At 29.8% G+C, this 24,803-nt stretch overlaps 1 protein-coding gene across 2 annotated transcripts; it reads right to left on the reverse strand.

Annotated features, from left to right (window-relative positions):
• Positions 1 to 599: 599 nt before the first annotated feature.
• Positions 600 to 23,866, reverse strand: LOC142330394 (NEDD8 ultimate buster 1-like). Of its 2 annotated transcripts, XM_075375619.1 has the most exons (5): positions 23,756 to 23,866; positions 20,863 to 20,983; positions 17,577 to 17,672; positions 3,425 to 3,586; positions 600 to 721 (listed from the first exon to the last, which is right to left on the reverse strand). In XM_075375619.1, the coding sequence occupies exons 2-4, from the start codon at positions 20,941 to 20,943 to the stop codon at positions 3,566 to 3,568; spliced, it is 198 nt and encodes a 65-aa protein (XP_075231734.1). In that variant the 5' UTR covers positions 20,944 to 20,983; positions 23,756 to 23,866; the 3' UTR covers positions 600 to 721; positions 3,425 to 3,565. The 2 variants fall into 2 exon arrangements, with proteins under 2 accessions (XP_075231734.1, XP_075231733.1); XM_075375618.1 differs by lacking the exons at positions 20,863 to 20,983; positions 23,756 to 23,866 and having other exon boundaries at positions 17,577 to 17,673.
• Between the last annotated feature and the right edge of the window lie 937 nt (positions 23,867 to 24,803).

Genomic DNA, 24,803 nt, shown 5'->3' on the forward strand with positions numbered 1-24,803 from the left:
AACAATCTAAACTATTTATATTTTATTTTCTAAACTATTTACACTAGGGTTGAGTACTTTCAGTCAGCAATCAAATTTAATATGGCACTGAATTTTTTTAATGGTTTTGTCAGTCATAGTGATTTTTGGGATGTACTGAGCATTCAACATCTTGAATGGAATATATACGACCATGTTTAAATTCAGCAGCCCACTTTTCTACAGTCAAAAATGAAAGGGAAGAATCTTTTTAAGTGGAAGCTAACTCTTCTTTTAAAACAAAGTACTTTACATCAGCTTGGACTTCAACTTTAACTATGTTATCATTGTCATTGTTGATAATATGCATACATTATTAAAATATTCTATCAAGCAGCATGTATGCTATGTAAACTTCTATATTAAGATTTCATAGAACACTAATTTTGACTATAAGTATGAAACTTTCTTATTTTATAAGTAAAATTTAATAGATTGCTTTACTTTATAACTTTTAATTATACAAGGAAGAGGTATGTCTACATACTTACTTAAGGTACTATATTATAAAAAACAATATCAGCAAAATAAGTTTTTTTATAATGAAATGTATAAAAGAAAAAAATCTTCTTCCATCACACTTACTTTTCTTTTTCTCTAATTTCCTCCCGTTCTTGTCTTCTTTTTTGTATATATTCGACAGCTGAATTTACACAACCATTAGTAGCTCGTAGACCAATTCTGGCTTCAGCTGGAGTAAAACCTAAGAAAAATATGAAATATTAAGTAATAGATTATTAGTATAAGTAACTTCTATTATGTGGGGGCTTGTTTTTAATACAAGGGACTCAATCAAAACTATTCTGTTCAATGAGATTGAAAAGCTGATAATTCCACAATGTATGAAACATTTCACAGACCAACTTCTGATATTTGATAGTTGTAGAGTAGATATAAAAAAATGTAACAGCCCAGGCTGCATTTAACAAATCAGTTTTATAGATAACTGTTTAAAACAATGTTGGGTGCAGTTTCTCATGTTGGTATTTACTTGTTGTTGAGTTTACACATGTTGGTATTTACTAATTGGATCATGCCATGACATTTTGACTGAAAAATTGAACATGCATTGAGTTACAGCAAAGTTTGTTCCTCATTTGATGACCAAACAGCAGAAAAATCATCAAGTGGACGTTTGCCGGCAACTTCTTGAAGAACCCAATGATGATGTAACATTCATGCAAAGGATCATAATGGGAGATGAAAGTTGGTTATGGCTACGACATTGAAACAAAAGTTCAATCATTAAAAAATCACACATTACGAAAACTGCTACCAACACTTAAACACGTTGCACTGAAATAACAATAACACGAAAACTAAAGGAGAAATAAACAATCCAAGAACATGTGCTTACAGAGGAGGTTATGTGAAACACAATGCTGCCAACCACATGTCACTAAATATCTCCACTGGGGCATGTAATTAAAAACGTTTGTTTATTTTCTGAGTAGACCTCATATGAAGCATACACAAAGAAAAGAAAAATGCAGGAAGCATTTGAAGAATGAACATGGAAGAGATTGGAGAAGATTAAAGGACAGACTAAATGAAAAATGAAATTATGGGAAGAGTAAATAAGAATAGAACATAATAAAAACAATTAAAAATAGTAAAGCTGACTGTAATGTGTCATGAAAGGAGAATTGGTTAAAATATTATTAGAAGGATCAGCAGTTTTATAAAAGAGAGGCTAGAAAAGTAAAAAATTGTAGAAAGTCTAATGGAAATGGGAGCTCTTGGGATTGTAAGTTTAGTAGGAAACAGATGAGAATGGAGATGAACATGTTGCAAGGAACGTGGCTCAAGGTTCATCATATAAAAATGATGTGAACATATCATGTATCATCTACATCAGTTTATTATAATATTTAATTATATTAATCTTATCAACAAAGATAAGGAATACTGATTATACATCAGATACATTTTACTGTAGATTTACAAATTTTTCAAACCTAAACAAATAAATATTAATTTTCAGTATTATTGATTTCACTGCGGAACTAGTATAGAAATCCATTAACAAATTGCAAATGGTATATAATCCAAATTAATATATAACTTCATGTAGTCATCATATTTTGATAATATTTTGTCCATAATGTAATAGCGGGGTTTCAAATAGTCATTGTTTTGGAATAACCATGATAAAGTCATGAAGTATACATAAAAATATTCTTTCAAGAATCTAGGAGTCACAGGGCAACTCCTTTAGTTGTCAGCAGATAGCAAGACAGTATTCATTTTCTTGCAATAAAGACAGAGAATGTCTAGTGTAATAATCAAAATGCTATAGTGATCCATTCTTTTAAATGGCTCAAATTTCAAATTTGAACAGAAAATACTTGTTATTTGCGTAAATGAAGTCGAGGATTCAAATGTATCACCTTTGGAGCTGAAATGTTATTACTCTGATCAGAAGATCCAGGCAAAGAACACACAGATGTATCACAACCGTTCTCACAACTGTTGATCAAAGATTTAGTCTGTAGAGTCAAAGTACCACCGGGAGATAAAAAAGCTTTCAGTAAAGGCTGAGAATTTCTTATCTTAATTATTTCATTACACTGCTTTGCTTTATTGTGCAAAGTCACAATAGCCTTTCAGCCTATATTGCCATGTCCAAAAAGTTTTTTTACACACATCACAAAAAGTATGTATCTCTCTTCTCAACAAACTGAATTTTGGTTGTAAGTTTATATCTAACCACTGATCATTGAACGGCCTTTTTTTATGCTATTTAAAAGCAATTAATTACTAAAAATACAAAAAAAGAAATTCATGGTGGTTTTAGAGAAATTTCCAAAAACAGTTAACAACCTTTAAATTTTTCAATGGTAACCTTTTGTTAAAATGTCACCAGTGAATAAATTAACTGCAATTAGGAATATACCTCCTTTAATATAAAATAATAATTGGGGGAATGTAAGTAAGAACAGGACATGTTAATGGCTGCTTGAAGCACGTAGTTGCAAAGTGCTGGGTGATGGAGGTTATTTTAGGTCATATTATGCAGAATTGTAATCTCTTGAAATCACTTTTCATTAATACATATAGAATGGTGCAAAATTTAAAAATAAACCACAACATGAAGAACACATCGTCCTACATTATGAGTTAAATCTTATGGTTTATGAGTATGTCAATACTCATAAACCGTAAGATACATTTAACGATTGTTTCCCAGATTCTATATTACATTTCATTAAATTTTTTTTTAAATATACTTTTTCGTATATATAATTTAAAATATTTTAAATAATCATGGTAACCAAAGTTTTATTAATCCTGATTTTACAGAACTATCTTATAAAATCGTTTTTTTCAATTTCTTAGTTTAATTAACAAAGAATAAATGTAACAGATAAATAAATAATTATTATTAAAAAAATGTCTTACGTACCAAATTCAACAAGTTCACAAAGGCTTGTGTCATCAACTTTAAGTAAAGCTAATTCATGCTGTGTTTCTTCAAGAATTTTTCTAGCTTCAGAATGTTTATTTTGATGAAATAAAACGATACCTTGAAGTAAATGTAATCTCATTAGAAGTGCTGACTCATTTCCTAAAAAAAAAAAAAAAATATTTAAATAAATATAATTACAAATAGCATGAGAAAATGTTAAAAGATTTTCCAGCAGATAAATTTAATCAGCTAGGAAATTTTGACAGGTGAATGAAACCGTTCTGAAAATTACAAAATATAAAAATGGGTAAATCCATCTTAAAAAATGATTAAAAAATGTAGTTTGCTTAAAAACTGCTATAGGTCTTGTTAAATTTTACATTAGGAAAAAGATATTATATTTTTCCCTTTACGTCATTAATACAAATTCCATAAACAATTTAAATTCCCTGTACACTATTTTTGCAGAAAAATTACACAATGATGTAACAGAGATGATAAAATTTCATGATTATGTTTCTAAGTTGATTATAAAACTAAACAAAATTAGTGAAACTAAATAAGGTTTTTATTTTAAAGGTGAATAAATATATAGTTAGAATCTTGCAATTTTATGTTCCATGCTAACTGTCTACTTAAATAAAAATAATATTTTCAAAACTTATAAATATTTATAAATAAAAGGATAACCCCAGTACAAAAATGTTGATTCATATTTTATAATTATGATAATGTACTACTATGCCAGTTTTGAGATTGAATTGTATCAAATATCAGCTCCCTGACAAATCATTAAGTTACAATAACTAATATAAGAAGTGTAAGTTAAATGAGAATAAAAGAAAATATACAAAAAAAAAAAAAATACCCTGTAAATCATAAACTTAATAGAAATTTTTCCCAGTATATAAATTCTTGCTTCAAAAAAGTTTTATAAGGATAAAACCATAGTATGTAGTGAAGTTAAAATAGGATTTGCAAAATAAAAAAAAAAAATTATTTTAACCATCTTTTTTTTCCAATCTGATTCAAAACTGAATAAAAAAGTAAGATGCTAATAAACAGCAGAATTAATAATGCATGTAGTGAATTGAAGAGATTTAGCTGCAGAATGAAAATGAATAATAGTTAAAATTAAAATGTTAAAGTTAAAATTAAAGTACAAATGAGGTTGTCAATTTTAACTGATTGTGAAAAATCCAATCAATGCCAAAAATAATTTTACAGTATGCAACATTATAACCACTGTTAGTACGGACACTGAATATAAATTAACCGATGACTTTTGATTAGTTACTTTCGCTATATTTATAGTTTTTTTCCAGTTATTTTACTGTAATATTTGCAATAAATATTCAATGAAATTAATAACTGCAAAGTATGGTGTTCAAAGTGTACCTGCTAGGCAATAACTTGGTAAGTAATGTCCCTAATCAACACTCTTCCAATAATTATACTGACTATCATTTAATGTGGGTGCTGATTTTAAAGCAGAATGATTTATGAAAAATTATAAATGCTGTTTTGCCTAACAGCAAGAACAACAAAAGTTACTGCTGGAATATTCTGTAAAAATTGGAAAAAAATACATAGATGAATTATCAAAAGGTTAAGTAGAAATAGAATACTACTTTGTTTTTGCTTGACCAATGAAGTAAGCATTTACAAATTCAACACTGCTGTGCGTAATCCTAAAACTAACCAACTAGTAAAAAAAAAAAAAAGATTCTGATGTATGCATGAGTTATCAGAATACACTAATAAAGTTTACTCTGATGGGAAAAAAGCAGTTTGTTCAGTGGTCATGCAATAAACCTAATTGCTGAAGTAATTATGACGAAAAAGTCTCCTAAAAAGATGAAAGTGAACAAATCTGACAATAGTCTGTATTCTAAAATGCAGAATAATTAGTCTTACTCTTTATTTTATTTAATTTTGACAAAATACATCTCTATTTACGACAAGTGACTGGTAAACCAATGTTGTAAAAAAAATATGGGGGAAACTTTATTAAAATTTACAAATAAAAAATTACTTTTAACATTTTATCATAAATGACACTACTTTAAGGGAAGAATTAAAAAAAGTTCTGTTATTTTCATAGACTATCCTAGAATTGTTTTTTCTCTAAAACAAAAGAGAAATTAACAAAATAAAAGAAAAAAAACATAATATTTTTTAAAAAAAATTATGACTGAAAATTTTTCAGGTATATTTTATTCTGCCATGGATTTAAGAGAACTTAAAAGAGTTTGGCCAAAACATTCAATGATCTGAAGAATGTGGGTTTCAAAATAGTTGGCCTCCATCCTAAAAATAATAGTTATAACTGGTTATCTATCCTTCATATGGGCAAAATTTTACTTTGCTCGGTTTTTAGTGTTACCCAACAAACACCAATAGATATGACCACACTTCATTTCTAATTTCTTAATTGATTTTATTTTTTTTTGTTTTTTAGTCAAGTAACTGGAAGCAGATGCAGCCAGTTGTGTTACACATACAATAACAGTGGCTGTGTTGGTTAAATCACCACATCGTACACAATCGCACCTCTTAAAAACTCGAAATTCTAAAAAACCTGAAAGTGATTTTTAGATATTTATCTTAAGAGTATTTGCAAGACCCAGTCTAGTGAATATCTTGTTTAGTATAGTCGGAAATGGAGAAAACTTGCAATCATTGTTCAAATTTTTTTTACATTTCTTCACCTCTTTCCATGATCAAATTTAAAAAAATCTAGAAATTGGTTTTCAGATATTTACATGAAAATTACACCTGTCCTTTGTATAAGTAAAAATCTATTTTCCAGTTCCTAGCATTACCCAACAAACACCACTAGGAAGTTACTTCATTTCTTCTTTTTTTTTTTTAATTTTATTGTTTTAGTCACTTGAATATTCTGTTTAGTAAAGTTGGAAATGGAGAAAATTTCTAATCATTGTTCAAAATGAAGATTACACATACCAAAACTTAAGTTAATATCTTCATTTGTTAATAAAAAAAAAAAGAGTAAATTTTATTGTTACTCCAATTTAAACTAAGAATTTCAAAAAATCCTTTCTTAGTGTGCACCATAAAAAGAACATGTATACAAATTTTCATCAATTTATCTTCACAAGTGTTTGCTGGGTGTTGATTATAGATCACTCATGTGACATGTTTTATATATATAGTAGCAGACTTGTCATGGCTTTGCCCATGCTATATGGTTACTTGTGTTTTCCATCATGGTCAAGGAATGTTTAGCCAGTCAGGGCTCACTTCAGTTGTCTTTCCCGTCAAGTCATTTCATTAAACTCATGCTTGTGAGAATAATAATGTTAACTAAAAATAAAAGCCTGTTCAATTTATAAAAACTATCAGTGTATTGTAATTTCTTTACAGCAACAGTTTGGGCAATACAGGCCTTAACTTTGAATGATCTACAAATATGGGTTTCAAATCAGTTGGCCTCCATCTTAAAAATATTAATTATAACTGGTTACCCGTATGACATTTTGCCAGGTTCATAACATTACCCGACAAACACCAGTAGGAAGTGACTGTACATATTTTCTCATTTTTTTTTAATTACCTTTATTTTATGTGTTTTAGTCAAGTAATTGGAGGTAGATGCAGTCTGTTGCGTTGAACATACAGTAAGTGGTTGTGTTGGTTGAGCTGCCGCACTGTTCACATTGAACCCCTTAAAAAATCGAAATTGAAAAAACCCAAAAATAGTTTTTAGATCTTTATCTGAAAACTATTTGAAAGCCCCAATCTAATGAATATCTTGTTTTGTATAGTTGGAAATGAGAAAAATTTGCAAGAATTGTCAAAACTTTTTTCACTTTTCGTTACTACTTTCAAGATTGAATTTTGTAAAATCTAGAATTGGATTTTAGATATTTACATAAAATTTACACACAAAAAATCTGGTTGATTTCTTCATTTGTTACCAAGAAAGTACAATAAAAAAAAGGCTCTTCAAAAATAAATTTTAAATCCATTTTAACCCTTTAACATGGAAATTAAAAAATCTAAAAATTAGTTTTAAAACATTCACATGAAGATTAGACACACTAAAAATCAAGTTGTTATCATTTGTTACTGAAAATTTAAAAAAAAAAATTGTAAATTTCATTGATACTCCATTTCAACCCTTTAAACTTGGAATTTAAAAAAATCAATATACAAATTTTCATTAATTTATCTTCAGTAGTTTTTACTAGGTGTTAATGAATCAGCCAGTTAGGACAAGTTGCTTTATAGTTACAGAAGATATAAATATTCAATATTTATACAAATATTTACTACAAAAATATTGGTATGTTTATAAAAACACAGGTTATTTAAAAAAAAACAAAATTTTATTTGATGATCCAGGTCGATTGTTGAATCAGAATCTCTTAGAAAAAAAAAACATTTTATTTCAAAATTTAACCGATTATATTTGGCATTTAAATCACCTCTTTGGTGGACATACTTTTTATGATTAAATTAATGATAAGCCTCAGAAATATTTTTTCTCTACAGAATAAATTTAAAACATTAATATAAGCAGGATTAAAAAAATCCTCAGTTTTTAAAGCTAAATCAAATAAATATTAAAAACAAGAGGGCTGACTACCAGAAAAATTAACATTTCTAAACTGTTTTTGAAAAAAATTACCAAGAGGAAAATGCAGACAATCTATAAAAAAAGATAAGTGCACTTTTTAACTGCTTAATAATCATCATCAATAATAAAGTTTTCAGAAACTATTGCACTGACACAACTTATACATTACTTCCTTTCACACGTCACTACAATTATAGATAAGGAGTTTCCTTAGGAAATCCTGAGTATGTTTCATGCTTCTAAACTTTAATTTCTGAGTAAAAAACATATATATATATGCTGCCTATTGTCATCTTTAAGAAGTATAAATTTCTTGCTAGAGGGTATTTGATATCACTCCTCAAACCCTTATTTTATAATTTATTTTTTATTTCCTTGTACGAAGTAAAGGAAGTATTGTGATTGCAAAAAATTTCAGTTTTCAGAATTCAACAAAAATATCCATTTTGATCATCCCTGAATCCATTTTGACTAGTTTTGGCATGATGTCTGTACATACATATGTATTTCGCATAACTCAAAAATGATTAGCTGTATTATGTTGAAATTTTGGATTTAGGTCTGTAGTAACATCTAGTTGTGCAACCAGAGACCAACCTGGTCAGTTATCTGTTACAAATTAATAAAAACAATAAAGAAAATTTTTATTTATTATTAAATTTTATAATACTTTTATTAACAACCTATTACTTTATATAAATACAATTTACTATGCAGAGTACAGTAGTTCTTTCATTTAGTAATAGAAATAAAATTAGAATTACATCTTTTATAACAGAATGGAACATGAAGTTCTCCCAGGACTTTCATAACCTATTCTATTATATAAATAAAAATGTAAATGTTACTTTGTTCAGTCTTCAATCTCCGAAAGTTCTTCACCGATTGCTTTGAAATTTTGACACACTGCATTCGAATATGTGCATGTTTTTATATACCTAAGATGTCACACCTGAGACAGGTAAAAACATGCTTTTTTTGAAAAATATTGCTATCTGTTGGATGTAAAAGCAATACACACTATACCTACTATATTTTACGATTCCATTTCAATGTTTCTGATATGTGTGTGCTATAGACTAAAAAACTACTGGAACAATTTATGGGTGGGGAAAAGTGAGAAAGGCAAAAATTGAAAAAGACAAAAGAAAAGAAGGGGAAAATGGAAAAGGAAAAAATGGGAAAAGAAAACAAAAGAAAAGGGGAAAGGAAAACAAGGAGAATATAAATGGGGGAAGGAATGGGGAGAAAAGAGGGGAAATGGGAGAAAGTGAAAGGGAATATGGTAAAAATGAAAATAGGTAAAATGGAAAATGGGAAAAGGAAAGGGAAAAAGGGGAAGGTTATATTTTGTGAAGTTCTGTAATGTTCATTTTGTTTTATTGTTTTAATGTTCATGTTTTATCAGACTTTCAATTGTGTACATTTAATCTATATATACGGGGTGCAACAATAAAGTAATGAGACTGATGTGAAAAAAATGTTGCTTACCGTTTTAGTCATGTTTAGTGTTGTCTCATTCAAAGTAGTTTCCCTCTGATTGCACATACTTATTCCAGCGCTTCTGCCATTGATGGTAACATTTCTGGAACTCATCTTCTGTAATATCCTCCAAGACTCTCGTCACAGCTTTTTGGACATCTTGTGTTGTTTGAAAATGGTGTCCCTTGACCGCCATTTTGACTCTTAGAAATAGAAAAACGTCGCACAGAGCGATATCTGGTGAATAAGGTGGCGTGGTAGTACTGAAATTAGTTTTGAGGTTAAAAACTGCTGTACTGACAGAGCAGTATGGGATGGCGCATTATCGTGATGCAGAATCCAATTATCAGCAATGTTGGCACGGACGGGAAGAACTCGTTTACGAAGTCTTTCTAAAATTTCTTTGTAGATTATCGGTTAACTGTTTGTCCAGGAGGCACCCGCTCTTTATGAACAATTCCCTTGGAATCGAAGATGCACACAAGCATGCGTTTCACTTTTAACTTTGAAATGCGAGCTTTTTTTGGTCTGGGTGATCCCTTTGAGCACCATCGCAAACTTTGGCGTTTTGTTTCTGGATCGTATTGAAAAACCCAACCTTCATCACCAGTGATAACACGGCTCAACAAATCTGAATTGATTTCCGTTTGCTCTAACAGATCGGCTGCCACATTTTTCCGTGTTTCTCGCTGTTGTTGTATGACTTTTTGGGGACCATTTTTGCACAAATCTTTCTCATACCAAGATCTTCAGTTAATATTAGACGAACCGTTTCTCGATTGATGTTGAGTTCTTCTACGATCATTTTCACGGATAATCTTCGATCAGATCGTACGATTTCACGCACCCTGGTCAAGTTGACATCTGTCCGTGAAGTTGATGGTCGTCCACTGCGGTCTTCATCTTCAACATTCGTTCTGCCTTCACTAAAAATTTTATGCCACCGAAAAACTTGAGCTCTTGACATAACCTCCTCTCCAAAAGCCTTCTGAAGCTTATCATAAGTTGTCGTCGTGTTTTCACTCGATTTAACGCAAAAAGAAATGGCATACCGTTGCGCAATATTTTGCGGTTTCATTTCTGTGACGAGAGACACAAACACGTGTTCATTTATTACAGCACAACTCACGACTGAGCAGTTGCATCAATGTGCCGCTTGGACTAGAAGTAGCTTATAGACCAAGGTCAAAGATCAGTCTCATTAGTTTATTGTCGCACCTCGTATATATTCAGTTATACCCTGATGAAATGAGGTCATACTGAGATTTTTAAGATGTTAATTAAGTGGCAGAATTAGTGATTTCTTATCGGTTTTTGACTGGAAAAATTGAATAAAATAGGTCCTAGAAGAGTAATAGTAGAAACTACTGCACTGTATATGCAGTAGTTTTTGAGAAATCTACGGTGAACACCAATAAATTGGGGTAAAACCCTGTTTTTTATACTTGGCGTACAACTTTTTTAAATGGATAATAAACACATAAAACTTTTAAGCAAAACTTGTAGAGAATTTCATTCTGAATAAAATATTGTAAAATAAGTTGAATAAAACAAAAAAAAGGTAGAAAAAGTCAAATTTTATTTAGAAATAGTACACTAAACCAATGTGGATTATACATACCAGTTTACAGTAAATGTTCAAAAATAAAACACACCATTTTCAACACGTTTCCTGGCACGCTTTTGATTCTCTTTTTAGTTGTTCAGGACTGCCCTTAAGTTGTTCAGTGGCATCCATAATGTGGACAATTAATTCCTCACGAGAACGTATTTTTGTTTTGTATATAATATTTTTCATCCATTCCCAGATACAAAAATCTAAAGGTGTCAGATCAGGTGATCTTGGCGACTAGGAACATGGACTTCTATGACAGATCCATTTCTCAGGGAAATGATGATTTAGGTGAGTGGAAATGGCAGAAGAGAAGTGCAGTGGCTCAGCGCTAGAGAAACATCTTCAAGTAGTTGCAGCAATTCTTGTTGAAGAAAGTGCAAATAGACCTCAAGCATTTAAGTGGCCAGGTAATATGAACAGTACAAACAGCTGATTATGAAAAGGGTGCACCACACATTGACGCTAAATCAGTGTTGAAAATTGCCTTCCACTGTTTCACAAGAGATTACTTCTGCCCGTGTATGCTCATTCTATAAGTTGTTGACACCATCTTGAATGAAATTTGCCTCGCTAGTAAATGAAACGTACTTGTAGAGTTGTCAATTTGTATTCCACCAGTTGCAGAACTCCAAGTGAAGTGGACTGTCTCCTGGGTTAGATGTTGAACTGGCTGTTTATGATAAGGATAAAACTTGTTTTGTTTAAGTGTCCTCCAATCTGCTTAGAAAGACATCATGCATTGATCCCTGGATTGTGCTGAACTGCATTGATAATGATTTCACCAATAACAGCATAATGTTGGACAGATTATTCATAGTTGGTATGAATACTAGGTACTGAATCTGTTTCCTGAAGATGCAAAAAGTCACGCTAATTGTTTTGGGATCTGTAATCCTGCGATTCAGAAAAAGATATTTCATATTCTACTGCAGCAACTGTAGTATTACCATTACACACATCCACAATGAAGACAATATCAGTGTATTCCTTTGTTGTAAATACTTCAATGGCAAACTGATCACATTCAAACTAAAATTCATAGATCTTCAATAACGACAGTATAGTTCACAGTACCTGATATACTTAATGTCCCTTACAGAAAATTTAAACACTAATACAGTATTGCAAATTATTAATCAGCTGTTGTTATTTTATTGCCAATTTTGAAATAATTTATTAAGTAATTTTTATTTATTTCTATTTACAATTGTTTTGTATTTCCAGTTTTTAGAAAATGTTTTAAAAGCAATTTTTAATGGTAAATTTTATTTTTCACATCACCAAAAAAGAATTTGGTTTTTGTTTACATTAAGTATTTTTCTGTACTGTTTCAAAATAACATTTGAATTTTTCTAACCTTTCTGTTTTATTCACTTATCTTTCTCAATTTTGTTCAGAATTAAATTTCTTACAAGTTTTTGTTTAAACGGTTTTTTATGGATTTATTACCCATTTAACAAAGTTATTGCATATCAAACATAAAAAAACAGGGTTTATACCCCAACTTATTGGTTTTCATCCCAGATTTCTCAAGAAAACTACTGCAGATATGGTTCTGGACCTATTTTACTTAATTTTTCAGGTCAAAATCTATAAGAAATCAATAATTCTACCTCTTAATGATTGTCCTAAAAAATTCAGTACGACCTCATTTTACAAGGATAGCTGAAATCTGAGCTAAATCCTTCTTCACTAGCCTTAACACGTAAACGAAGCCTTTTAGGACAAATAGTTATATGAACTTTTCCCATTATTTTAAGAATTAGAATAGTTTATGAAAGTCCTGAGAACTTTGTGATACACTCTGTATAAACATACAGAAAACAAATTTCAAAAATTATAAATTTATAAGGCTGGAGTTTTGGTGAAAAATCCTTTTCGATATTAAAATTGAGGTAGCAGGAGGGAAGAAAACCCATCTGTAGATGATAAAAATCTGGGAAAATATTACATGACTTTCTCAGGTAAATCTGCCTTATTAATTAATTAATATTATATAATTATAATATTATAAGCATGAAAAACTTATTACATTGCAAATTTTTGGCAATTCAATCATTAAAAAGCATTACTCTTATCTTAGTAATGAAATGTCATCATCTCATTATGAAACAATTACAAACACAATTAGATAATGTGTTTGACGAATAAAATTTTTTATGTATAAACGTTTTTTAATGTTCTAAATTCTACATCATACATTGAATGAAAAATAATTATTGGGGAGCTCCCAAATCAAGGGGTCAAGTTTATTTTTTTTTGTTCTGTATGGAGGAAAATTTGGATAATAAAAAATGAAACTCACCATTTGCATTGATATTTCAAATTAGTCATCCAAAGATGTGAACAATTCAGACATAAACAATTCTTGGCTTGAGTGAAGGAAAAAATATCCTTGCTGTAATTTCTACAAACAGTGCCAATGTGCCATTTATTCTCTTATTAATTACACTCAATACCTTCAAATACCCAGTACTGGAACGTGTATCATGATTGATTTTCCTACACTGTGATTAATGGTAATCTTAAATTATCTACAGAATTATGTATATAAAATGGCATTTCTTCCGTACTGATGACTTGATTACTTTTTGCACTCTTGTTTGGCACATTTATGATATCTCTTATATTAATTATTAATTTTCATCCTTTTTAGTAGATTTTTAAAAAATAAATTTGTTTTTGTGTTTTTAAAAAATATGAATTGTTTTAATAAAGTTTCTGTCTATGATATTTGCATCTAAACATTTAAAAAAAATATCAGTAACAAAAATGTGAAATTATATTATATTATCTCTTATTGAAAGTAATCGTCTCTTGTTATTATTTAGGCTTACTTTACTAAAATTTCTGTTATTCATTAGGTTTTCAGTTACAGTAAGGTTCTACAGAGAGATTTTAAATGGCATGACTAAGTTTAGAAAGTGATTTTCCTTTGAATTGTGCTTGTTTAAATTTTTTTCAGTTTAGATGAACCAGAATGAAACCGCTGCAAGGATTGTTTTTTTGTCTCAGCACTGACATATGAAATCCACATTTCATCACTAGTGACAGTGCGAAATAAATCTGTCTCCCTTATGGCTAAAGCAATAGAGAAAACCACATGCAGATGTCATTTGGTAATCTTTGTGAGCACTTGTCAACATTTTTTGCATCCATCATGCATACAGTTTACATAGCCTACGATTCTCAACAAAGTTATCTTAGAAACTTCTGGAAATTCTAGAGAAAAATTACTAATTGTAAAGCGACTATTTTCTATCACTTTTGCATACACATGTTCAACAAGATTGTCAGTCTGGACACTAGGCCTGTCATTTCTCTGTTCATCATGAACATTTGAACGCCCTTCCTTAAACTCATGACATCATTGTCTCACTTTTCCTTACCTCATTGCAATAGGCCCATATATTTCACATAACTGATGATGCACTAGCATTATGTTCTCTTGCTTTTAGAAATGTAATCACTGATCAATCTTCACAAATGGCAGGATTAGTTATTACCACACTCATTTTAACAATGACTTACAAAGGCAAACAATAATGAACTAACGGCAAATGTGGCGGTTACATGCCCAACAGACTATTTAAAGCTACTGTACATGTGCAAACCAATCAATGTTGCTGATCGCTATTTATAACTCATCAGCCCTTATTTTTTAACTGTTTCTGTTGTGCGTGCAGCCTCGTATATTGGCCTGTTTGAAGTTTAATAATTCAGGACTCTATAAATAGATTTTCTTCTTTGTAGAAAAAATTCAACTTCGCAGAAAGAAGATGCCGTCCTCAGGGGAATTTATTATATTAAATTTTTGTAAAAATTGGAAAAAGGTGCAAGTTTTTTGGTCAAAAAAAAATAAAAAAATGTTTATGAAGCATTTTATCAAAACACTTTTCTTACAAAAGTTGAAGCCAACAATTTTAAGATGATAACAAATTTCCCAAATATTTTTTAATATTAATCTCCAGACCCAAAAAATGAATTTGTTTTTTTTTATTTTTGAGATATTTCCTGCTTCAGAAAAGGAGTTAATAGGAAATTCTTACATGAATATCCCCTACACAAATGAACCTTTAGATTATTATAAAAATTTTCCTTTATTCCAATTCTATAATACATGGCAATGAAAAATCGTTTTTTTAATTTTTAAAAAAATTAAAAACACAATATATCATACTCATTGTGTTTAAAATGTGGCAGTATTGATATTTCATTATCCCTAATGTTTGGGGATAGGATTGTTTGTTGGTATAGTTACAAAAAACTGCCACCCCTTCCTAAAAAATCACATTTGAATTTATCTAAAATTATGACTATATATTTTTACTTTTTCAATTTAGTACTGTCACTTTGCTGTACAATACCACTTTTACATTTTTTTAAGATTAATTTTACCCAATTACTCCCCCTGGAGTTAGGGAGCACCATATCAATTTTTTTTTTTAAATTTTAAATTATAAATGCCTAAAAATTATTTATTTAATTTAACAAGAACAAAACAAAAGTAATGAAATATAGTAGAAATAACAAAGATGGACCACTGAATGTGAAAATAGGAGGAGAAAAGATTATGGAGGTAGAAGAATTTTGTTATTTGGGAAGTAGAATTACTAAAGATGGATGAAGCAGAAGCGATATAAAATGCTGAATAGCACAAGCGAAACGAGCCTTCAGTAAGAAATATAATTTGTTTACATAAAAAATTAATTTAAATGTCAGGAAAAGATTTTTGAAAGTATATGTTTGGAGTGTCGCTTTATATGGAAGTGAAACTTGGACAATCGGAATACCTGAGAAGAAAAGATTAGAAGCTTTTGAAATGTGGTGCTATAGGAGAATGTTAAAAATCAGACGGGTGGATAAAGTGACAAATGAGGAGGTGTTGCGGCAAATAGATGAAGAAAGAAGCATTTGGAAAAATATAGCTAAAAAACGAGACAGACTTATAGGCCACATATTAAGGCATCCTGGAATAGTCGTTTTAATATTGGAGAGACAGGTAGAAGGAAAAAATTATGTAGGCAGGCAACTTTTAGAATATGTAAAACAAATTGTTAGGGATGTAGAATATAGGGGGTATACCGAAATGAAACGACTAGCACTAGATAGGGGATCTTGGAAAGCTGCATTCAAACCAGTCAAATGACTGAAGAAAAAAAAAATTGTTTTTGTGCAAAAGTCTCAAAAAAACCTTTTTAATCCTACATTCCCCAATTCTGAAAAAAAATTGTTGGATTATGATTTTAATTTATTTAATAATAATAATTTTAAACATATTAGAATCATTAAAATAGTCCCCTTGAATAGGGGTTTCACAATTCTATAAAACTCAACTAATTTTTTTTTTTACCTATTTAATTAATCTAATTTTGGAGTCTATTAGACTCCAAACAATAAACCACAATAAATATCATTTTTAGGCTATCTTTTACCTTGAGGGTAACATATTTTGAGAAGTAGCAGTAATTTTTCAGCAATCCCTTATGCAGGAGAATAAATTATTCAAGGAATCAGAGTAAGTTTTGCAGTAGAAAATCCAACTTTAAAGAGATTTTTTTATGCATTCCACTTTATTTTACCATTCATTTTACCAGTAATAATTAGAGCACATATAATTTTTTTTACGTGAAACAGGATCATCAAATCAATAAGAGCAAAAAACATTCCGTTCTACTCATTCATTAATGATATAGAAATAATAATTAACTAATAATATTTACAATTATAATTAATTTATTCTTAACCACAGATCTAGAAAATTTTATTCCAGCCAATCCAGTGAAACTTCTTTCCCACATTCAACCAGAATGATACTCATATGAATTGGTATACAACCACTTGGAAAAACCTTATACTTCAATAATGGTTTTATTAATAACTATTCATTGAAAAGAAAATATAAGAGCATGTTATAAGTTATACAATATTTTATTTTCACCCTAGCATATATTTTAGAATTAAGAATTTAACAACATTTTTATAACTCTGATCCAAGTTTGAGTAGACAGAACACCTCTATAATAAATGTCTAAGGTAATAAAAAAATATATACTTGTCAGTTAATGCTGTTACTCATAAAAAAAAAAAAAACAGAAATTAGTTGAAGAGCTACTAAAACTTGTTTTGGTTCAAATTCTCGCAAAACATAATGAATCCAAAAAGAGAACCAAAATCATACAGCCTAGTTAACTGAAGAGATGTATTAACTAGGTCAAGAAATTATTAAATGATAATTATTAAAAAAAAAAAAAAATCAACATACATTTAAAATATACATAAAATTGACAATGTTAGACACTCTTTCAAAACATTTCAAATTATCCAACCTCACACAACCTATACCTGCTTTTGGAACTATGATGTGCAGACTACTTGACATTATTACATCACCTGAAGGGCATACACAAAAACTCAATTTTATTAAATAGGAGTAAGCTTTTACTGACCTGTAAATAGGGATCTACTTCATTATCAACTCTTCTAGTCAATAACTTAACATCATCTTTCATAGTTTCCAACATTTTCACTCTTTTTTCATATTCCTTAAAAAAACAGGTAATTATATAAAAAAGAAACCGAGTCAATATATATATATATATATATAGACTTACATAGACATCATGTCATAATATATATTTATTTGTATATATAAATTTATATATTTTTAATATATATATATATATCTTTACAAACAAGTAAATGATACAATCTCTAAGGATCAAAACAGCTACTATTATGGTACCACAATAAAATACAAAAACTATGTTAAATCATTATGTTCTCAAACCTAATCTTATGTAGCTTAATTATAAAGGATAGGTTCAAAAAATTCCCCACATAAAAATTTTTTAGTGTACATTTCCTATAAAGTAGTTTCCTTCAGTAGCTACACACTTTTACAAACTATAAATTTATTGGAAATATTCCTGATATCCACTTTAAGAAACCATCCCATCATCACACTGGCCATCATGTAATTGACATTGTTATATCTATTCCCCTCCAAAGCATTTTTCAATGCTTCATTGCACTGGTGATGAATTTATGATGACGTTATCACATTGGTCAACATGTCATCAGCATTATTGTATTTTTCACCATCCAGAGGATTTTCCAGTTGAGAAAACAAATAAAAAACTCAACTGGTGTTGTTAAGTCGGGAAAGTATATGATGAATTTTGTTAGATATAAATATCTAACAAAAGTTAGGTAGTACCTAACTAGAAAATCAATACCTTTGTCTAGTATCTAAGACAAATGTATTGGAAAGATATTGTTGAATTACACTTTAGTTACAACCCTATCATTAAATATAAGGTGACAACAATTAGTGAAGTCACAGTCCATATACTTAGGTAAGTTAAGATACAGTCCATGTACTTTGCTCGTAAGTAATGTATGGCTTGATAAATTACAGTTAGTAATTAGGTCAGACGGACTGTGGTTTGTGTGAGTATGATGATGAGCAAATTAAGGAAAATAACTCATCAGGAATGAGCTTGTCAGGTAAACCTCCAGATCACATATAAAGGATTTTGCTAATTGTGTGTCCTACATGCTTATGGTTTGGCTTTTAGGTTAAATTCTAAATTTGTGCATTGTCCAATACAGTCCTTAGTACATGCTCTGTTGTCTTTAAAACATGCTCCTTTGATGCTTCTACTGATTTAAAAAAAATCTATCCAACCGGATTTATATAGTGAAGATATAGGTTGCAATATGAAGATTGTGAAGAACAGAAGATGAAGTTATGTACTGAACACGTCATGGTGGGTGAAATATTAACCAGGGAAGATGTAAGATGAAGTTATGTACTGAACACGTCATGGTGGGTGAAATATTAACCAGGGAAGATGTACCTGATCACACTGCATTCTAAATTCAGTTATATTCCCATGAAGAAAACGAAGGATGAGAAAACGAATGGATTTCATGCTTCAAATCCTTGACGCAAAAAATAAACTGTCTAATTCACATAAAGTTTTTATAAAACTAGTTCAAATGTTCCTAAATTTTCAGGTAAAATTAAAACGTCTTTATTTTAAATAAGTAGTTAATGTGTTTTGTAAAATAATTTTTTAAGTCTTTTACATGAACGTTTCCAATGATAATTTAGTTTGCTGAATGATATTTTTTTACTAAAATGTTCAAGTTAGTTTTTTCTAAAAAAAAAAAAAAACCTTATATCTATAAAATTTCTCCAACAGTACATAGTATCATTTAATATATATCATTAAAACCATACAAATACACCACATATAAGTAAGACAATCTATTTTAAATATAAATAAAAATCATTCTGTATGTATTTATAAATCTCAATTATGCTTTTTTAAAAACAGTTTTTCTTGTAAATGTATAATTACATAGAAGATATCTCCAGTAATTATAAATATATAAAATAACTTTAAAAGAAAAAAAATTTCATAACTTTTTAAAAATGATTTGCCTGGTGTGGAGAGGTTGAGTTTGGCAGACTATCTAAGGTAAAAGCATTCACAAAAAAATCGCAAAGTTCATAAAGACAGTGGTTGATATTCATACATGGATTTGATGAACTGCAGTAATTAATCTGTTACACGCTGCATATATGCAGAGTTCAAATATACTGGTATCAGTTCTTTACCGGCTAAGTATTATTTATCCAGTTACATAAAAATAATTTACTATTATATTAATGCACATTCACTAATTATTTCATATATATTACAGCATCAAAAAAAATATACAGACGCATATATAATGAGATGTGATTGGACAATTTTAAGACAGGTGCTGCCAATGCTCAATAAGAAGAGGTGGGGGGGTTTGCCTGCAGATGTGTAAGGGGAAACTTGTTTTATCCTTGAAACTTACTGAAAAAATCACTGCGATATCTTTGTTCAGTAGAGAGTAGTATCCTGGCGAGTGAAGACAAGTTTTTAATTCTTGGCAGATTATTGATTTCACAAAATGGATGAAAAAACATAACAAGTTTGAGTCAAATTTCATTTGAATACCGGGAAATCACCTTTGGATACTTAAAGAACTCTTAAAAACAGCTTTCAAGCTGTACATTCAAAGATGGCCACAAATCAATCAAAGATGACCCCTGGTCCAGCTGGCCTTCCACTTCAAAAGTTCAAGGTAGAATTTTTTTAAGGTTTATAATTTGTCAGTGTTTTTTAAAGATATTCAAGAAATTACTTAAAAATTAGAAGACGCTTAGAAGAATATGGTAAGAAAATAATAGTTAGGACATAAGGAACCCACACCGAGTTAATCTAGTGGTGAACACGTCTTTGCAAATCAGCTGATTTCAAAGTCGAGAATTCCAATGTTCATGTCCTAGTAAAGGCAGTCACTTTTATATGGATTTGAATACTAGATCGTGGATACTGGTGTTCTTTGGTGGTTGGGATTCAATTAACCACACATCTCAGAAATGATTGACCTGAGACTGCACAAGATTACACTTCACTTATACTCATAAATATCATCCTCTGAAGTAATACTGACAGTGATTTCCAGAGGCTAAATATGAAAGAAAAAGATAACATAAGGAACGAGTACAGCTGTCAAAAAGCCAGAATGTGTCTACAAAAGAATGAAAACTGAAACATGTTTAATACACTGAAACAGTTATTTTATAGTAAGATGGAACTAAGTTGAAGAAGCATCTTGTAAAGTGTATGATTCTGTAATATTTTTAAAATATTAATATCTAAAAAAAAAAATCTATAAATAACTTACCTGAAGGTCAGAGTGGTTTTCTGATAAAATTACTGCTATTATTTGTACACCATTTTTAAGACCTTGAGCCTCTAAGGTCATATAATCTACCAGAACTTTGCCACTAGATATCAGTTTTACCCTTTAACAAAAGAAAAAAAAAAATAAATAAAGGTTAGAAATTTACTCTATACCATAAGTCCTACTTAATAATAATTTTTAAACCAAATCCTAATTTTTTTTAACTAATTTTTTGATAATATATTGAACATTCAAAGATTATGTATGTTTATATGATCAGTAATCAGAACAAAGGTTAATATTAATTACTCATTGAAGTTGGTACAATCATGTGTTACAACATCTAGGCCATAATAGATGTGCTGTAACTCAAGACAGTACGTGAGCAGTGACACAAGCTCACTGTATCTAATAAATGTGTAAATTATTACAAATATATTTTAAATGATATTTGGAGAAACTTGGAAAAGCAACGTGTGTACAAGGGTGAATCATATATAAACAGTAATTTTTTTTAATAAATTTATTAATTAATAATATACACATGAAGGATGACATCTCTGATGGGCATACAAGTGTCTACTGTTTCAGTAGGTGGCTTTCGTTGACTAGCAGCTGGCAATAGTAAGCCGCATTCACAGTTTCTTGATTGTGGAGAAAATCAATGAATAAACTTCCGTGGAAGTGAAAAAAAAATCATTGGAAGAACTTTTCCGGCTAAAAGACAGGTTTTGGCTTTCACTGGACAGCCCTCATACTTCCTTCGACATACCTCAATTGCCATTTTTGACTCCGGAGTGTAATGATGGACCCATGTGTCATCACATGTGACAATACACCTTAAAAAATCATCCCCTTCTTGCCGAAATTGATTCAGAAGACTCTCATAAATCTCCAAACTGACCTGGTTTTTGATTTTCAACCAAAAACCTCAGAACCCATTGAGCACTAATTTTTCTAAAGCCAAGATGATCAGTGATAATGGATTGAGCACTCCCACAGCTGATACCCACTTCTGATCCGATTTCTTCAACAGTGAACTGGTGATCACCTTCAATAAGCTCTTGAACGATATGGATGTTGTCAGCTGTGAGACTTACCTTGGATCATGACTTTTGTTTTCTACACTTTCTTGTCCACCCTTAAATTGTTTGGTCCATATATAAACTTGGTTCTGGGACACTGTAGTATCCTCAAGCTGTACCTTTATATATTTATAAATATTATATATTTATAGGAATGTAACAGTATTCTTATGTTTAATGTTAGATCTAGAATAGTAACTTGCATTATGTAGTTTATGAATGTTGTTAACGTTTGAAGTAGGATATTTGTGATGAAATTTAAATGCATTGTTGTATTTTAAAATTTCCATTTCCTAAACTGAATTCCCTAATCTGGCAGTACTATAATCTAGCCGTGTTAGAAATTAAATTACGATGAATTCAAATATGTAAACTAGAAGTTGCATTCCTTCAAGCGAGTTGACAAACGAAGAAATGTCATTAATGAATTTAGATGGAAGATCTGATTCTATTTTCAAAAAAAATTATTTTTAAAATGCAATCTGCATTAAAATATTCAATCATAGATTTATTATCAAATTGTTTTATCAATAAATCTAATGTGATTTTATAATTTTCATCAATTATTGGAAGATTTTGAATAATTGCTAAGATTTTGTCTTTTACTGACAAATGTAAATAATGTAATTTTTGAATATTTGTTAAATATTGTGGATTTAATCTTCAATACATTAAAAAAGTGAGGCCATTCAAGAATGTCACCTTTAAACAATGGTAAATTGATAAGTTGCAATTGTAATTGTTTAATAACTGTGTCTACAGAATGTTCTTGATTATTTAATCTCTGCGAATAATCCAATTCTTGTAATAGAGTCCTTAATTGATTTTCTTTTGACATAATTTTGTTCCTTGTCCTTAATGATTACAATTATTAATATGATCAAAAAACATCACAAGTCAAACTAAATTACACAAATATTACATAGATATTGGTGTTAATGTAAATTACGAATCCAGTTTCAATGTAGTGAAGAAAACACCAAAATAATATTTTTGTTCATTCATAATTTAATTATTATTGAAGATAACCAGTGGAAATTTAATTTTCCAAGCTACAATGTATATATATATATATATATATATATAAAACAATATTAGAACTTCACATATAACTGATATTTCACATAATTATTTAATTATCTGGCCTTATCCATTTTTTAGTCCTTCGGGCTAGATCATTTAATCAGTGCCCAATTTTATTTAGATCTTGTTTCACCCCGTGAATTTATCCAAAATTAAAGTTATTCAAGAGACTAAGCTAGAATATACTTTCACCGGTTGTCTTCCTACTAACTGTAAACATAAGAATACTGTTACACCCCTTTTTACAAGTAACAATAACTTAGATCATTCAACTATACTTGAAAATTTTTGGAAACTTCATGAAACTGATTCTCATGTGAACTTTCTTAATGAAAGTTCTACATGTGAAACGCACTTCTAATTTTATACCACTAGGAACAATCAGGGCGGATTTATATAAAGTATTGTTAAGCACTTCCTTTATTTACTTTGAATTAATCATTACACTGTGTTACAATAGTTTTATGCTTTTAATTAAGTTTACATTTTTAAATATATAAATCACATTTCACAATGCACATTTTTAATATGCACACACTCACATTTTTAAATATGTTGTCTAACTAGAACACATATAGAATTTAGTAATATTATCTTTTCAGCATTTTAAAGGAAAGGTGAAAATTCATATATTAATAGTTCTTACAAATATTAGATGAGCTGAAAGATGAACAGAAAGTACACTTATTTTAAATTATATTAAAATAATATAAAAAACATCTTACCTCAACCGATAATGAATGTCACCTATCTAAAACAATGTATAAGAAATAATAATAGTTGATAATAAATCAAGAGTGACCGCAGACGCAAGGATCAAAATTGAACTGCGTACCGAACGCCATCTGTAATCTTTTTCTAACAAACCCGGACTGACCGTTACATTTCATAATCTCATTCTGTCCACGTAATTTTTCTGTCGCTCCCCACCTCTACACTACCGCAGTGGTGGGGAGCGTCTAGACAAACGACAATATCTTCAACTGCCAGAGAAAATAAATTATGAAAAAGTATTTCACGCGCACATCCGCGTGTACGGGACGGCAGCAGCAGTTTAACCTTGGACACAGCTGTTGTTTGATAGAGAGGGTTAATAACCTCTCATAGCAACAGGATTGTAGACAGCATGTCGCCGAGCTCTTCCGTCGATTATTGTTGTATGATTTACAAAGTTATCTCGCACTAAATTAAACTAATTTTTATAACCGGTTCTTTTTTTTATTAATTTATTTTACTCGAATTGACAACATCTATATGAGTAAGAGTTAAATAAAAATATAATGCGTGTGCGCGCGCGCGTCCTCCATTATTCTTTAATTACGCAACAGACTCAAAATTTAACGAAATATTTTTTGTACATCGCAGATCCATTCTTTTGATTTCATCGGCCCAAAAATGTAAGGGAAAATTATCTTTTTTACAGAAAATTTACTGCATTAGAAACTGTCAGGTCAATTGAGGCGCTTAACTAACAGACAACAGATAATACGTTTTACAATGGCAACAGGATACAATTTTCTGGTTATTTTTTTAGTACTACCGTTCTGGTTGACAAAAAATGTACATTTCATTTTACTTTATCAGATTAAATGTATCACGTAACTGACTTATATCCCAAAGGTTCTTGATACGAATCCCGTTAATTTTTTACGTACGAAAATATTTATCTACCTCACTGTCCATTAGAAACTGTCAGGTCAATTGAGGCGCTTAACTAACAGACAACAGATAATACGTTTTACAATGGCAACAGGATACAATTTTCTGGTTATT

The sequence above is a fragment of the Lycorma delicatula genome, chromosome 9, assembly GCF_047948215.1.
Source record: "Lycorma delicatula isolate Av1 chromosome 9, ASM4794821v1, whole genome shotgun sequence".
Classification (NCBI taxonomy): Eukaryota; Metazoa; Arthropoda; class Insecta; order Hemiptera; family Fulgoridae; genus Lycorma; species Lycorma delicatula.

Bases quoted from the DNA above. Each gene is read 5' to 3' on its own strand.
- LOC142330394 (XM_075375618.1), bottom strand. From the start codon at position 3,566: ATGAGATTACATTTACTTCAAGGTATCGTTTTATTTCATCAAAATAAA. The intron at 722-3,424 runs GTACGTAAGACA...TATTTTTCTTAG, and splicing joins TTGTGAACTTGTTGAATTTG to GTTTTACTCCAGCTGAAGCC.